We start from the raw sequence: 16,267 nt of genomic DNA on the forward strand, positions 1-16,267 counted from the left end.
TTGTTTTCTTATCAAATTTTAGTTCCATTTGTTAAAAATATGTAACAATAAGTAAAACATATGCATGAAAAACAAGAAATGAAGTACTTGCTTTAGCCTTGAGGCAGTTTGCACATAACTGTCATGCTTTGATAAACCTACTTTTTCTTATTATGTTGTCATCTAACAAATAATTCATGCAGCTTTCAAATATGCATTATATAACACTAAAACATATAATAGGCAATAGAGCAGAACATTCAAAAGCTATTAATCCCTCTGGTTTCCTGTATAAGCTAAAAACAGGTTTAAAACATTCCATTACTGTTTGGAGCAATGACTTACACACATCAACTTTTCTTTAAAACTGCCAAACTAAACACACAAATGTAGGAAAGCAGTACATTAAATTTTACTCACTCATTTTGCTATAAATATATTCATCCATTAAATTGTATCAAGTGGATTAGAAACTACCATAAAGCAACAACAGGATGGAAGAAACCTTTTGGCGAGTTTGATACATTTTTACTGATGTCTCAACAAAATCAGAACAAGGAATGTTTATATTATGCATATTTGTCTAGCACTATCTATAGTTTGTGTTTTTAATAGGATGAAATCTTTTGAAAGACATAAAAGATATGAAAGAATAAATATACATATAGATACACACATGAGATAGTTCAGAACAAAATACATGTCATGACACAAATAACGACTGAGAATTCATTTAACTATTTCCTTTTAAAGGTAAAATGAACAATAGAACCATTTGGATTACTAACTATGTCTTGATGCCAAGTTTACTGACATACATTCATAACAGTGTTTTTAATCTTGAATGTAACACTAAAAATGTCATGACAAGTTCACTTTGACCCACTGACCCACCCTTATGCGTAGTGAATGATATGTGTAAGCACATTAAAATGTCTCATATGAAGATAAGCCTCATACTTTCTGGATGCTTCATTTTAATACACTTAAATGAGCTTACTATCATGTATTATTAAATTAGCACCAAGGAAAGATTACAGTATTGTCAATCATCAGGGGTGTGCATTTCTCTAATATAACACCAGACAAATAATCATGATAAATGTGCAAGCCTGAATAAAATTCAACCACATAAAATTTTGTTTTGCCATAATGACTAAATTATGATACATTGTAAATGCATGTGTATATTCAATGCAAAAACTTCTTCCACAATTGTACAAAACTATAAATAATACAATTTATTACAGTTTATGTGACACAGATGTTAAATCTATGGGTGGATCAAGCAGTGTACATACATGGTAGGCAGGTATTTCTGAGGTGATGGAATTATTATTTAATTCCAAACATACAAAATTTAAAATTATCTGGGGAATTTGTTCAGTCTATACATCTTTTTTAGTCATACTTAAGAAACAGACTGAGGACTCTAAGTTATTTCACCCACACACAACTGTTTCATCTTGTACCAATGAAACTTTACATTAAGAAATATATATTCCAATCCCAGTTAAAATTGTTCACAAAGTTAAAAACTGTTAAAAATAAGGAACTAAATTACTGGATATTTTAATTCACAAATCAATAAATGACTTTCACATCTGTTTATGTCAGACTTATGACAGATTAGCTTGATACTTATGAACAGACTATTTATCTTTAAAGAAAAATTCATTAACAGTAGCTATTTAATGATTCGATAAAAGGAGAATAATGGGTAAAAGTTTTATAAATTTTAATAATTAAATATAAAGTTGGCTGTTACATGCATGTATAATACATTCTTTATACAAGCATAACTGCACTAACTCCAGGCCAGTATGCAAATAATTCATAGTAGCACATACACAATATTTACAAACTAGAAAATCACCCTTGATTATTCAAAATAATAAGTTATTTTTATCCCTGCAGTTGTATAAAGAATCTGTTTCCTTATTACTTGTATTAATTCATCAAAATATTTTGACTTAACACCAATTATTGCTGATAAGATAAAAATCTAGCAGATTGTTGCACAAGCCTAAATTACTGGAATAAAAATACTGCTCTACTTTGTTATAGACACAGACAGTCAAAGAAGTCTGAATTCTGTCAATGAAATGAAGAAACTTACCAGCTTAAAAAGAACAACTGGAACCAAAATGTTCTCCTATGAAACGTGTATCATAATTCCCATACACAAACTGAAATAACCATCAACTAAGTTGGAATGTTTAAACATAATTAAAGTAAGTTTAACAGCAATCTTATGTTTCAAAGTAATAACTTGAACATCAGCTTTATCTCAACATTTTAAAATTATAACAAAGCTTCTTCATAAAAAACAGAACAGTTTGTTCTGCATCTACCAACAAATAAAGATTTTGAGGTGTTCCCACCCTTGAACACTCTACATTGCACTGACCATGAGAAAAGCATGATTGCAAGTGAAACAATCCAGCAGCTTTCATATTTTGACCTTGACCTTAAATCTCTTTATAATGTCAACATAATTTTAAGCATTAATCTGACAAAATTATTTGAAATTGACTCAACAGGCTGAGAGTAATTAACCACTATCTACAAAATAGAAACAGAATGAAGTTCACTTTTAACACTCTTAGAACATTTCCCATAATTCATAGTGTTTACATACATATTTTGTTTAGATTGGCCCAATAGGCTTAGAAAAGTTAGGGTGCAAATAAACACACATTTTGTGTTCTACATATAAATCTGAAATAAATTTTTATACTAAAAACTACTTATAAGTCTCACAGAAAACAATTAAATAATGATGACAGGTGGCACACCATGATAAAAAGAGTCAAATCTTTATTGAAAAGGAGAAAACAAACAGTTTTAAAACTTTAATTTTAGGTCATCTAAGATATTCATCTGTCAGAAGTAATTATTGTTAAAACTGTAAATTTATTATTCTATGTCCATAAAAATATTAACATATACTTGTCTGATGATTAAAGCTTTGCAGATGAATACTTTATTATATATTTACACATATACATATGTATATACATACTTGGCTATATCTTCCAAATTTCTATAAATGTCATCATTATAGTACTCATGAGCTTTGTTGTAAGAAGGAAATCCTCTGAAAAAACAAAACAAAACCTGAATAAATATTTACGTAGCATTAAAAACTGGTATTTAGTATGAAAACACAAGCATAATTTTATTACCACATTTAATATTGTTAACATATTTCACAAAACTTTAATACGTAGTTTGAAAGTTAATCATTCCAGCTACAAAATGCCCAAAGAATGTAACAAAACAATGAATTAATCCTTCTAAAAACAATATATCAAACACATATACATGATCAACTAGTTATATATACCTCTATAACATATGGAAAAAATAATCTGGTTAATTTGTAATTAATATCAGATCAAACTACACCAATGTTGTCAAAATATATAACCTTGTGTAAAAGAACCTGTAGAAATATGGTGCAGCCATAACTGAAGGGTAAAGAAGGCAGTGCATAGTCCTAAAATACCAGCCAGTTGATAAAACACCAAAAGTTATGTATCACAGGTGGCACTGGTATTTCATTTCTATCTCTAAGATAAAATTAACATATGAAGGTTTAAAAAAACTAAACATTATTTATTAATAAAAAATTACCGAGAAACTACATCTGTTCACTTTGGCAAAACTTCAAATTTTTACAACTTCTCTAGGACTGTTACTTTCAGTTATATTATTAATTAGAAAACTGATATTTATCTAAAGTTTTATAGTTATGAAGTTGTGAAAAGTACAAATTTCTTACAAACACAAAGCAGGTTCCAAAACCATAAGCACACAGCTTACTCATGATTAGAAAATTTAGAAGGAACTGTTCAATGTTTTTACATAAGTATTTATATATTTGCACACAAATCTATGAAATTCTAACTTTTACAAAAATACAAATTATTCAATAGGATAAATCTGATGAACATTTTATTTTCTATCTAATAGATAAGTCTTTGTCAGTAGTTGTAGTAACTATATATCACTAAAACAAGACAATTAATTATAAAACATTATCACATATATTGCTAATTAGAGTAATGACAGTTCAAAAATAAAAATATTTTATTTCTCTCTAAATAAGCATTTAGTGTTCATTTCATATTTCAGATGCATATTGTTAAAGGAAGTGAAAATGAGGCAGTTTATATGAAAGTATCCTTCAAAACTGAAATTAATAGAATAAAAGAATTTCAGTGCATGTGAAACCAAATGCCTCATACTAACTGGGAGATTCTAAAAACTTGATTGGTAGAGGGTTTACACTCAGTTAGAAAACCAGAAGTAAGAAGTTTATTACACATTTCAGTTAAGTAGATATGGAGCTTATTTGTAACGTCAAGTAGAAAATAATTACAATGAACATCCAAATTATATCTACAGATATAAACAAGAAGTTTACAAAAACAGCAATACGATATGAAGTATGTAAAAGTTAACATAATAAATATAATTTATTTCGCAGTCTAGAATAAAAAGAGTTACTAATAGGTGCATGTAATTTGAACATAAATAATTAAAGAATGTACAGTCACAGTGTACTGAAAACTTAAAAGTTTAAATACTTAGGACTGCAAAAAACTTGGCTCACTTGTAAAAAACGTAGCATATATAAAAAAAAGTTACCAAAAATACCTAAATAAATTATACCCTGTAAAAACATACCTAAGAAAAAAAATTCTTAACCTTGATAAACATACAACAAAATCTGATAAACCAGAGCTTAATTTCAAAACAAATATGATCTGTGATAAATGGGAATAAGTTTCATACATTCTTTTCTGAACAGATTCAAGAAATTAAAACTATTAATTACATCCTCAGAGGGGAGTGTCATTTAATCTCAGCTTCACAATAACATTTCACTGATTATTTGGCAAATCACTACACTGCGTAAAGACACAAACTACAGTAACGCAGCAAAAGTAATGCCATTAGGAATACATCTTAGATACTGCCAGTAAGAAAAACGTCTACACATGAACATACCTTGCTTCCACAACAGGTAACTCCTCCACATCATCATAGAGACAACACGTACTGTCTGTGTCGCTTAAGTTGCAAGAAAAGTGATTTCTTGAAATATGGTCAGTGTGAACGACCCATTTCAACATTGTGTCATGGTATTATTACTTGAAAAGTTTCATTATACTAGTCTAATAATAATACAGATAATAATTCAACATGTACAATTCACTCAAAGAAGATTCATCTCTTTCTCAACTGCCCAACACAACAGTAAGGCCTTAAAACAAAATTCAAGACAAATCACCTGTACATAAATACAAGTAAATGTATGCCTTGTTTCGTAAACAAATCTTGAGCCCATGCCTTCTGATATTAGTGGGAGGACATTCTGTATCTACCCCCTACAAACTTCATAGGGGGTGAGGTGGAACTAATGTTTTCAGGAAACTATGTGTTATTTATAGTATCTACATCTTTCAAACACATTAAAGAGAAAAATCTCACAAAACCACTCAGTTTTAGATTTGATTTTAAAAAAATACTATCAAGGTAAAAGTACTACTATAAAAGTACTAGTACATGTATTTTCACTATTACAAACTACACATATATCACACTAGTGGTGGAAGTCATGTACAAGGTTGAACCATTCAAATCAGGAAGGTACACAGGTTTTTCTCAAAGGCTGGTTTAAAATTATTTCAAGGTAATGGATAAATTATTTCTATAAGTATCACGTAATTATTAAATTAACTGTCAAAGTTACAAGTAAGCTAGATATAATTATTACTATGATATTTAGTCAATCAAAGGTGCCCACACAATGCACCACTTATGTCTACATTACCCACTTTAAAGTAAGTGACCACAATTCTGTAACTCAAAAACAAATGCACAGCTAACTATTTCATTTTATTTGCATTTAATAATGTATTTCTCAGAAATAGCAATGAATATCTATCTGACTTGTATAAAACTAATACACATCAGATTTTCACCAGGAATTACACGTATATATATCAGTTTGACCACATTTGTTTCTATATACTTCCAATAATTTAAATATATTCATAAATAACAAAGGTTCATATTATTAGTAGTTAACTCATAATAGTTAATCAAAATTCTCCTAAACAAAAGGGTTAAAATTGAAACTGTATACTAATAAACTGCTTTTAATTGACCAACAGTGTGTTATGGATTTTCTTAACTTCAAAAATTGCTAAATTTGTTAAATTCCATAAGATTTTTATTTAATTGTTAAAAAATGACACTGTATGTAACTTATTACTCTATAATTTCAACTTCCAAAACTAATTTGAATATTTCCATATCTTACATTTAATTTCCATCTGAACACTTAACTGTTCTTTTCTTTCTGCTTTCAACATATCACAAAGTTAAAAATAATTAGAAAAAGATGATTCACATGGATTACATGTGTGTATAAACACTTGCTGTGATCTCCATTATGCTTCTCAAAACATTGGATTTACTCATTTATATTTAGGTGAGAATCACAAATTTTACACAACTGTGTACCAATCTGACTAAAAAATTTTAAAAATTCCTTACCCAAAGTTTCTAAATTTAAGATTTTCAAACACCAAAAATGTGTTTTCAACATATAATTATCTCAACTCACATAACAGTATCCTTCACTTTGTACTTACCTCTATTTATGAAATTTTCACTTGTCACTAGCCTTACAGCTCCTGCCTCACATCACATGTTTACATATGATATAGCTGCATTTTGGATGCATATAAGCATGGAATAACCCTCCATCAATAGGAGTGCTAGCACAGCTGGCTCCCTCTTTACCACAGAGCACAATCATCACGTTGAGAGAGAGCAAAAATTATGCATAAGAAGTGGGAGAATGGGTAGGAAATGTAAGTGGATATAAACCTCTATTGTAAATATACTTTCAGTGTTTGTAAATGTTAACTTCTGATATGATACCTTACTTCTGCTCATGTAATAACAAAAATTCAACACTGAAACAGAAGAGGGACTCGTTAAAAGTTCCATGGATGAGTATTCTTCAGGTGTCCAAAAAGAAATCATAGGAAATGATACTCTAATATATATTGGGTCACACTCATGGGAGACAGCACCACATATGTACCAAGGAGTAATCTTTGCCTACTGTAATGATACATGTTACTAATCTAGGTTAAAAGAATTCATATCCAGTCAGTATACGGACACACTGGACTATATAGGAATGGCTGTGGTGCATTCAGTGATATTCAGTGGGTCAGCTCCAGTTCAAATCAAGGCATAGTCTGGAAGTTTTCATCCAGTCTGTGGAAAGAGGAGGGTCCCTACCAACCCCATGTATAAGGACTTAAATTGGCTGGTCCTACAGACCATACTGGAACCAACTTCAAGCAATGAGAGGATGGAGAAAAGCCAGCCAGAGGGGTTAACTGTATTCCATCAGCCAATGAAAAAATTTGAAAAGATGGGAACAGAAGGAATGCAAAGGAAAAAAAAAACATGATGCTGAGACCAACTACAGAATGTTCACCTTTGACATGGGTAAACAAGGAAGGGGGAAGAACAAACTGAACAAGAAAAAAAGAAAGCTACATATAAAGAGAGTCTGGAACAAACTGCAAGTGATCAGACAAAACACACCTCAGTTGAAGTTATGACTGCTGGATGCAAGAGAGAGTGGTAAGGTTGAATGAATAAGGAGAAAAACAGGAGTAGATGCAATAAAGAAAACCATTACCAAGTTAGACAATATGGAGTTATCGGGAAAGTTAAATATAGTGTGTCCAGAATGAGAATAAATGTAAGGGAGAAGATGAGTAGGCATACAGGCATGGATGAAAAACAAAAGAAAGAAAGTTGAACCAGTTCTGATGGAATGCATCCCTAACTAAAGCTGAAGAAAGAGAAATCAAGAACCTGAAGTATGGCATTGAGAAGAGAGGCAAAGCATCTAGAAGAAAAGTGTCCAGATGATAGTCTAGCCACTTGAACACCAGTGGAACAAGGGGCCAATCCATGGATAGTATCTTGGTTAGCCTCCAGAGATTAGCTACAGCAAGACTAAGGGTATCATCAGTAAAATAACATTTTAGATGTACTTGTATAGAATGGGTCTAAAATAGGAGATTGATAATGTTGAAACAGGGATAGCAAGATCAAATTTCCCTCTTATGATTGATAAAGGAGACAAATGAGAGTTAACTGTATGTATCATCACGAGATGCCTATAAACCATCTTAAAAATACTCAAAATTCAATGTTCTAAGAAATAAATTTGAGGGGACAACATGTCATAGTACAAAATTCACAAGAGAGCCAAAATATGCTCCCATCTTGTCAAGACGGCTTATGGAAACAGGAGATCCAGGTGAGAAATGTACTACCAACTATGTGAGAAGTTTCATCAAAACACCAGGTAAAATATCTGAGTAAGGATGGAGAACAGTTGAGGACAAGAGATCCCAAGTAAAGCTCCAAAGAATGTACATTCACAGCAGACACTGCAAATAAATGTGACTAAATGGAATAAGGGATTCCATGGAAGCCCAAATCCTTGAAAGAAAAAGAATGTAATGTGCAGCGAGAGAAGGTGAGGTTATGGTGTGGGAAAATAATATCTCTGTGTCCCTTAAAAGAACAAGAGAAAGCTGGGCCCTGTGCTGATGCAAGCAAACAAAAATGAAATATAAAAAGGGTACCAACCAACCCAGACACACTGCATACAGGAGGAGAAGGACAAGATTATGGCTGAAGGAGACTTGTTGGCATGAAGAAATATGAGAAAATAAGCATCTAAGATGTACATCTCAAACATCCTAAGACAATCATAGGATAAGGAATGGGGAGGACATTCATAGAAAAGATGGTAAACCAGTGAGGATAAGGAAAAAATCACTGACATGTGGCTCCAACATATGACACTAGAGAAACAAGTATACCAATAAAACCATACAAGAAGGTAAAAAGAACCTAAATAAGGTATTTGAAATATAATGAAGGAAAAAACAATTGAGTAACAAAGGCACTGTGCCCCAGTCAACTTCAGCAAAAGATCAGTCAAACATAAAGTGAAAATGCCACTGTAGAATAGGTAAGTGAATGAGCATCTATCATAAAACCCACAGGAAAATGGTGGATTACCATGGAAAGGTTAAAGCAAAAGAGTGAAAAAGGGTTGTGGGTGTGTGTGTGTAAGAAGGTAAGAAAACCGAAGCCCAAGAAAGACAAACACGTCTGAAGAAAAGGTTCCAGAATAGGAGTTAAAGAAAAGCAAAAGAGCAAGAAGTCATATCCAGTCACAAGAGATAACACAGGAAAGAAGACAGGGCATGTAAACCCCAAAGTAATAGGGAAAATAAGTGAATATGAAAAGATATAGAGAGAACACAGTCATGAAATCATAAATAACTTACATTTGTCAGTGAAATGTAGATTTAGACAGTAAAAATTATTATGAATATGTTTATTTACATCCTAACAGAGATCAAGAATGTTCCACACACAACTAGACATTACAATCCAATAAAAACTCAGGAGGTACTAGTAAAATGATGCAATAATATAACCACTAAACTACACAACATGTGATTATATAAACAGTTACATAAACGAACCTGCAATAAACAACTGCTTCTGAAAATAGCCAAATTTAATATCCATGCTGTATGAACTACCTAAATCACAACACTTGCATGAAACTAAATTGAAGCAATATTTTGATACTATATATGAATACTGTTCCCAGTTTATGCACAAAGTCCACTCATCAAATAGAGCACCTAGTAGGGCTTCACCTTGACTAAATCCTTGGTCTTTGTCTTGATCGTCTGTTGCACAAAGTCTGACTTGCCTGGCCTATCAGTGTACTGGCACAGCAGACCATGTAGCTCTTTATTCTGCTCGCCAATCAGTTCTTTCCTCATGCTGACATCTTTGTACATCTCACCTTCACCTATCAACCTAGGTCTAATATGTCTTCATCTTCTGGTTCTGTTTCTACAATAGCCACACCAGCAGTAACTGCACCCATTAGATCTTCTTCACTCTCAAAGTACCTCTTCAACAGATGTTGTTGTGCATCTTGGTCTTCCCATCCATTTTAACTTTATAGTCCATTCCCTTGATACAACTTCCGACACTTCAAAAAGTCCTTTCCACTGCAGGGTGAGTTTGTTATAATCAGTTGGTAGCAGAACCAAGACCTTCTGCCCAGCCGTGAAATGACAAACCTTGGCTGTCTTGGCATAAAAGTGCTTCTGATTGCCTTGGACTGCATACAGACTTTCTTAAATGAGTTGATGGGTCTCCTCCTTTTGGTTTATGAAGTCTAATATGTACTGGTATACATTCCTCACTTCCAACTATTCTTCTCTTGTCCACATACTGTTCTTCTGTAAAGTAGCTTAAAAATTGATAATCCTGTATTCGCTTGTGAGACTTCTCAGTAAGCAAATAACAATGTGTGCAGATACTGGTCCCATTCATGTGGTCTCTCCTGGCACATCTTCTTCAACATGCTCTTTAAGACTTCATTAACATTCTTACAAAATTCATTACATGTGGAGTTGTATGAGATAATAAAGAGCTGCTTAGTGCTGATGAGTCTACACACCTCTTGCATCAGTCCTAAGATAAACTGATGACTTGTTTTGTAAAGCCTATACTGCAGAACACTTTCAGGAGGAATTCTAGTACTATCTTCATCTCTATCTTCAGCAATAATATAGCTTCTGAGTAATGCATTACACAGTCAAGTACTGTCAGCATGAATTGGCTGCCATTGTCAGATACAGGTCCTAGTAGTTTGATCAAGTCAACAGCTAATCTGTTGAATGACTCTTCAATGAGAAGTATCTCACCCAGTGGCACCTTGGTTACCTTCCATGTAGGTAATTTTCCTTTGGCAAATTTCATGATATGCAGAAGCTGATCACACTTCTGATGGTCCCTGACCAATAGAAGATGCTGATGATTCTGCCTGCTCTCATTTTCACTCTGGGTGTCCTCCCAGAATCAACTCATGAGCCAACTTTGTCAAATGAGTGTAGTATTCTGTCAGATCTAAAATCTGTTTTACTTCCCCAGAAGAACTGCCTTGACAGATCTAGTACAGCATTTCCTTCCAGTCCTCTATTCTGTAAGTCCCTTTCCTCTTGGTCTTGTGCTAGATTTTCTTCCAGACATTCTCCCTATGTTTCTGCAGTGAAGGATCTTACTTCTGTGTTTCCATTATTCTCACAGACCAAGATTTGGGGTGTCACCTATAAAGTCTTGCTGGGGCTTCCCATCTTGCTTGCTTTTCTTTTTTTTGAGCTCTTGTGGAAACTGTCAATGCTTCATCAGTCTCCTTTCTATCTGATTCCTCTGGGCTTATACAACTTGGTCATATATGAGTGCCTTCATACACAAAGTCTCAAGATCTCCCACACACTGGAGTGTCCACTTTATTCTTATTATGCCAAATTTTCACATTGTCCCATCAATCAGTAATCACATACGTACTTTTCCTGTAATCTGTTTGTTCATCAGATATTGAAATGGTTCTCATTACTGCACCCAATGTCTTCTAACGGTTTTACTTTCTCGTTCCTGCCATTTTGTGATTTCTTAGCACCTCTTAATGTTTGACACATGTTCCAATCAACACTTGCAATCCATTTGACTGGCTTGAGCCTATCACCAACCATGCACTGTTTAACCCTATCATCCAGACAATTTTACTGTACAAGTATTTAAATTACTATTGTTTATGTGATACCAATTAGAAGAGTATAAAGCATTAGCTAATAATTTATATTTTAAAAGTATATTAGTTTTAAGTTCTTAATTCTATAAGGCAATATTTAAAACAAATCCTGAATATCCCATAGTGTGATACATTTTCTCTTGGCATGTCATCATCTGCATTTCATCCACCACCCCTTGAAAACATAAAACTTTAAAAATGTAAATGACTCTCTATGACATTATTATTGCTCAGATAAACCACATTTATTACAGTGTTCAACTTTGGTTACAGAGCTATTGAATAGAAAATCAGACCCTTCTTGCCACACCCACATCGTCTTTCATTATTCGTTAATAGTTCACTCTTATGTTTGATTATGTATTACCTATAAGCAATAGAAACTCTGGATTATCATGTATCAAATGACATGTTATATAATGTTATGTTCTGAACAATTAAATGCCAGTTTCACTCAAAGTAAGAACATTGTTCCCAGGAGAAAGTTAACAAATAGTTTGGATGAATTTGTAACGACTGTTGCAACAGAGTTAAAGCCAGAAAATGTTCAAAAGGTAAGGGAATTTGTCGACTTTTTGTATGTTATTAGTCTATATTGTTTGGAGTATTATTTAATTATATGAAAATTATTACTTGCAGAACTATAAGTAGTATAAAAAATTATTAAAGTTAATTCTCTTCAACAATTGAGAGCAAGAAAAAAAGAAGATTTGATAAGTATTTTATTTCTTGCTTTACATGTTTATTTTTTATGTATAAATTCAACTAAAATGTAAAAATAAGGATACTTTTAGGTTAGTTAAGATTAGAGTAAGTCAAATAAATAATAATAATAATAAAATAAAAATGTTTCACAAGGCACTCACACAATCTGCTTGTACTAGTTGTAGTAGCTTGTAGGTAATGTAATTTCATAGCATAATGTGAACTTTATGTTCACCAAGTGATTTTACAATTTATAAACACACAGAGAGTAGTTAACCATGATTCAAAGGGTAATAAAACAATAAAAATTTAATTAAAAATAGATGTATATTTTTATGAACTTAGAGCTAATTAGGATAAATGAATGTGGTTTGATATTACAATATAAAATTATACATAAAGGTAATTTAGATTCTTTTTTTTGGTGGTAAGTCAGATTTACCAATCCCATTTTGAGTTAAGTTAGAGAAAATTATTGGAGAGAAAAATAAAAGTTCAAAATGTATTCATGGATCTTAGGGATTACACAAAGGATGTGTAAATTTTTTATTGAGATAATTAAAAGTATTTTTTACTTTTAAGATGAAAATTACTTTGCACATGAACTATTCAAAACAAATAATATATTCATGAACAAATGCTTATTTCATTAAAGTTACTTCATTAAAAATATTTTTTTTTGTATGCTAAAGACATAATATTAAGTGAATACTGTTAAACTGTGAAGATATAGATACAAAACTGAAAGGTGGAAGTATTAAATATAAAAATACTTTAAATGTGTAAAAAGATATCACGTGGTCAATCATATAGACTGGCAACGTGGTCAAGAGAGTTAATAATGATAATAGCAGCACTTCCTTCTTATGATAAATCTGATTATTTGTCTTCATTCTGTTTCATCTTGCAGCAGCAACCATAGTGACAGTCACTTTTTTCATGTTTCTTGCCAGCACAATCTTTGTAGGTAGCTCAAGCTACTTTATGTTGCAATTTCTGCTCTTGCTTGTTGGTGATAGACTTGCATACAATTGCTATATACCCCTATTTATAGCAAGTATAGCATGTCTTCCTCATTTTTCTCAGATGACATCTCTCCTTTGGAGGCATCCTGCTTTTGGACAGCCATCTCTGATTTCAACTTTGACTGGTTATTCTTGGACTTGCTAATTATACTCCACCTGTAGGCTTCATATACTGTTCTGCCAGCTTGATCATCTCATTTACTTTACATTTGGTGCTTTCTCTCATTTAAGAGAGAAACATGTCAGTGGAGTACATGAGCATAAATTATTCACATATTAAACCTACTAGTCCTTCAAAACTATCTTCACACTTGGCTGTTAGTCCACCTTGTGAAGTATCACCATATACTTGCTATAAACTAAAATACATATCATAGTCCATGGCACTTTCTGACATCATGTCAACATATACTAGTAGCCCTTTTCCTGTGAGAAAAGGGTTAAAACAGTCTGGTCAGTTACCTTTGTCCCAGTTCAGAATTTGGGCACATTTTTCATACCTTGCCAGAAAGGTATCTATATCTTCTTTCTGTTCATCAAATTTTGGACAGCTCGGGTTCATTGGCCCTGACCCTATCCTTTTTCTTTTTTATCTATTTATATTTCACACTCATATTCTTTAAGTCTTTCTTCCTCTGTTCTCTGCCTGTGCTATTCTATCTCTAGTTCCTGTTGTTGTTAAACAAATACACATAGATTACCATCTTTAAGCCTAAACTGCTTGCTACTCTCTCTCCACTTATCAAAATCAGTAGTCACAGTTATATAGTGTGGTTGCAACATTTATATTTTCACCACCACTATAGCTCTGCATATATAAGTCTAATTGCTGGTTGTTCACTTCTACTTTTACTATTGTTTACCACTGTAAATAATAGTAGTTGGCATAAATTGTCAATTTTTATGTATGGGCCAGGTTCTTTTCAGTAGGTACCTGTGACTTGGCATTAATTTCAACAATAAACAAACAGCACACAATCCACTTGTTTTAGAATATATTAAAATAAGTTAAATGTATATACAAATGGTTCTTATACTGCGTTTTCACAGTTTTACAACACCATTTGACATGAAAATTATTCTTCATGCTCTGTTATAACAATGCAGTCTGTGATAATGTCATTTTTAAAATTACCACTATAACTGTTTGTTACCACAGTTGTATCCAGAACTTTCAATAACTGTCTATTCTTCATCAAAGTCCACACAGGCTGGTTCAATTACTTTAGAACACAATTTGACAAGACAAAAATTATTCTTCTCTACTTTATTATAATATAATTCATAATAATTTCAGTTTAAAAGCTGTCACTACATGCTCTTTACAGCTATTCAAAATTATGCAACATACATTTATTTCTTGAACTACACTTCTAACACGTTTATACCCAAATAGAGGTCTGAAACATTCTTCATACTTGTAGATACAGTGATGCAAAAATACATAATTAAATCAATGAGAAAATTTCAAAAGGTTCTTGTAACATGATGCAATAATATAACAACCACCAATTCATAACTACTAAACTATACTCTATACAATTTGTAAATAGCCATGTAAACAAACCTGAGATAAACAATCACTTCTGAAAATAAATTTAATACTAGCACTATATGAACTATCTAAATTATAACCAGGTTTAACAATTTTAATAATTGCATTAACATATTATTTATATTATATGATGAGAAATCAACATGTATATTACTAGTTAAACAAGAATTACTATGAATTATGTATTCTACAGATTATCTATTCATCTCCTCTACATAAATATGAGACTTAATGAAGAATTTTTGAGACATTACCATCATAAAAAAAACAAAAAACCTTTTGGCATATTACTTATTATTAGTAATAATAACAATAACTTCTAATCAAAGTAAGCAGTGTACTTAGGGGACAACAAAAAATCAACGTGGTCATCAGTACAGCTAACTGACTGTTTTGGAAATTTGTTATCAATTGTTTAGCAAACTGTTTATCTTCAATGTTCTGAATATACCACCAAGAATTATTTTCCTTTCATATGACTTCTTACATTTTTTAAACACCATAGACGTCCCAACATTTAGGCATCAATTAGCAAAATAATAATACATTTTTCTTTAAAATGTACAAAGATGCAAAAATAATATACAACAAAACAAAGATCGAGTGTTTTAATAATTTAAAGCTATCTTAGTGTCCAAACAATTTTCAAAAGCTTGTAACTTATTAGCATTGTTTCTCATTAATTTTTAATATACACTGTTCTACAGAAGTTATACAATGTTTAAATGGTAAGGTTTCATTGAACTGAAGATTTATTTGTGTGTACGTACTTGTTATACTGTATGCCTACCTGATTCCTGTGTTTTGTGCTTTAGAAGATTTTGACAAGAACGATAAAGTATGAAGCACCTGAAAACATAAATACACATTATTACGATACTAATAATTCTCAAATACTTTAATAGAGATTACCACCAATAACATCAGTAACACAGACAACATAATTTCAAGATTCCAAATGTTTTATGATTTTTAAACTCTCTATTTGAGACTTTTTAACCAGGCACAGATTGGTGATACAACCCAAGTATTTAACATCCAGAAAATGTCAGAATTCACTAAAAGTTTGCTAGAATCATGATAATTGTAAATGATCAGCAAATCTAAAAAGTTAGGTCTTCCTAACAACAGGATGTTCTCAAATCTGAGACTTGGATATACATTTCCAAACATGTTATAATGACAGATTTACGCACACAAAAAAACGTTTAATGGCAACTTTACACTTTAGAATGCAAATAGCTCTGAACTATG

The 16,267-nt window shown here is 31.9% G+C and overlaps 1 protein-coding gene across 5 annotated transcripts in view; it reads right to left on the reverse strand.

The window, feature by feature from the left end:
• The window catches only part of LOC143248879 (protein vav-like), a 111,784-nt gene that overhangs the window by 80,217 nt on the left and 15,300 nt on the right, over window positions 1–16,267 (reverse strand). For all 5 annotated transcript variants that reach the window (XM_076497762.1, XM_076497760.1, XM_076497761.1 and 2 more), the window contains exons 3-4: window positions 15,804–15,862; window positions 3,005–3,079 (exon numbers count right to left, since the gene is read on the reverse strand). In XM_076497762.1, the coding sequence (XP_076353877.1) occupies window positions 3,005–3,079; window positions 15,804–15,862 (134 nt within the window). The remainder of the gene's footprint in view (window positions 1–3,004; window positions 3,080–15,803; window positions 15,863–16,267) is intronic.

This window comes from Tachypleus tridentatus, chromosome 4 (assembly GCF_004210375.1).
Source record: "Tachypleus tridentatus isolate NWPU-2018 chromosome 4, ASM421037v1, whole genome shotgun sequence".
In the NCBI taxonomy this organism is placed as follows: Eukaryota; Metazoa; Arthropoda; class Merostomata; order Xiphosura; family Limulidae; genus Tachypleus; species Tachypleus tridentatus.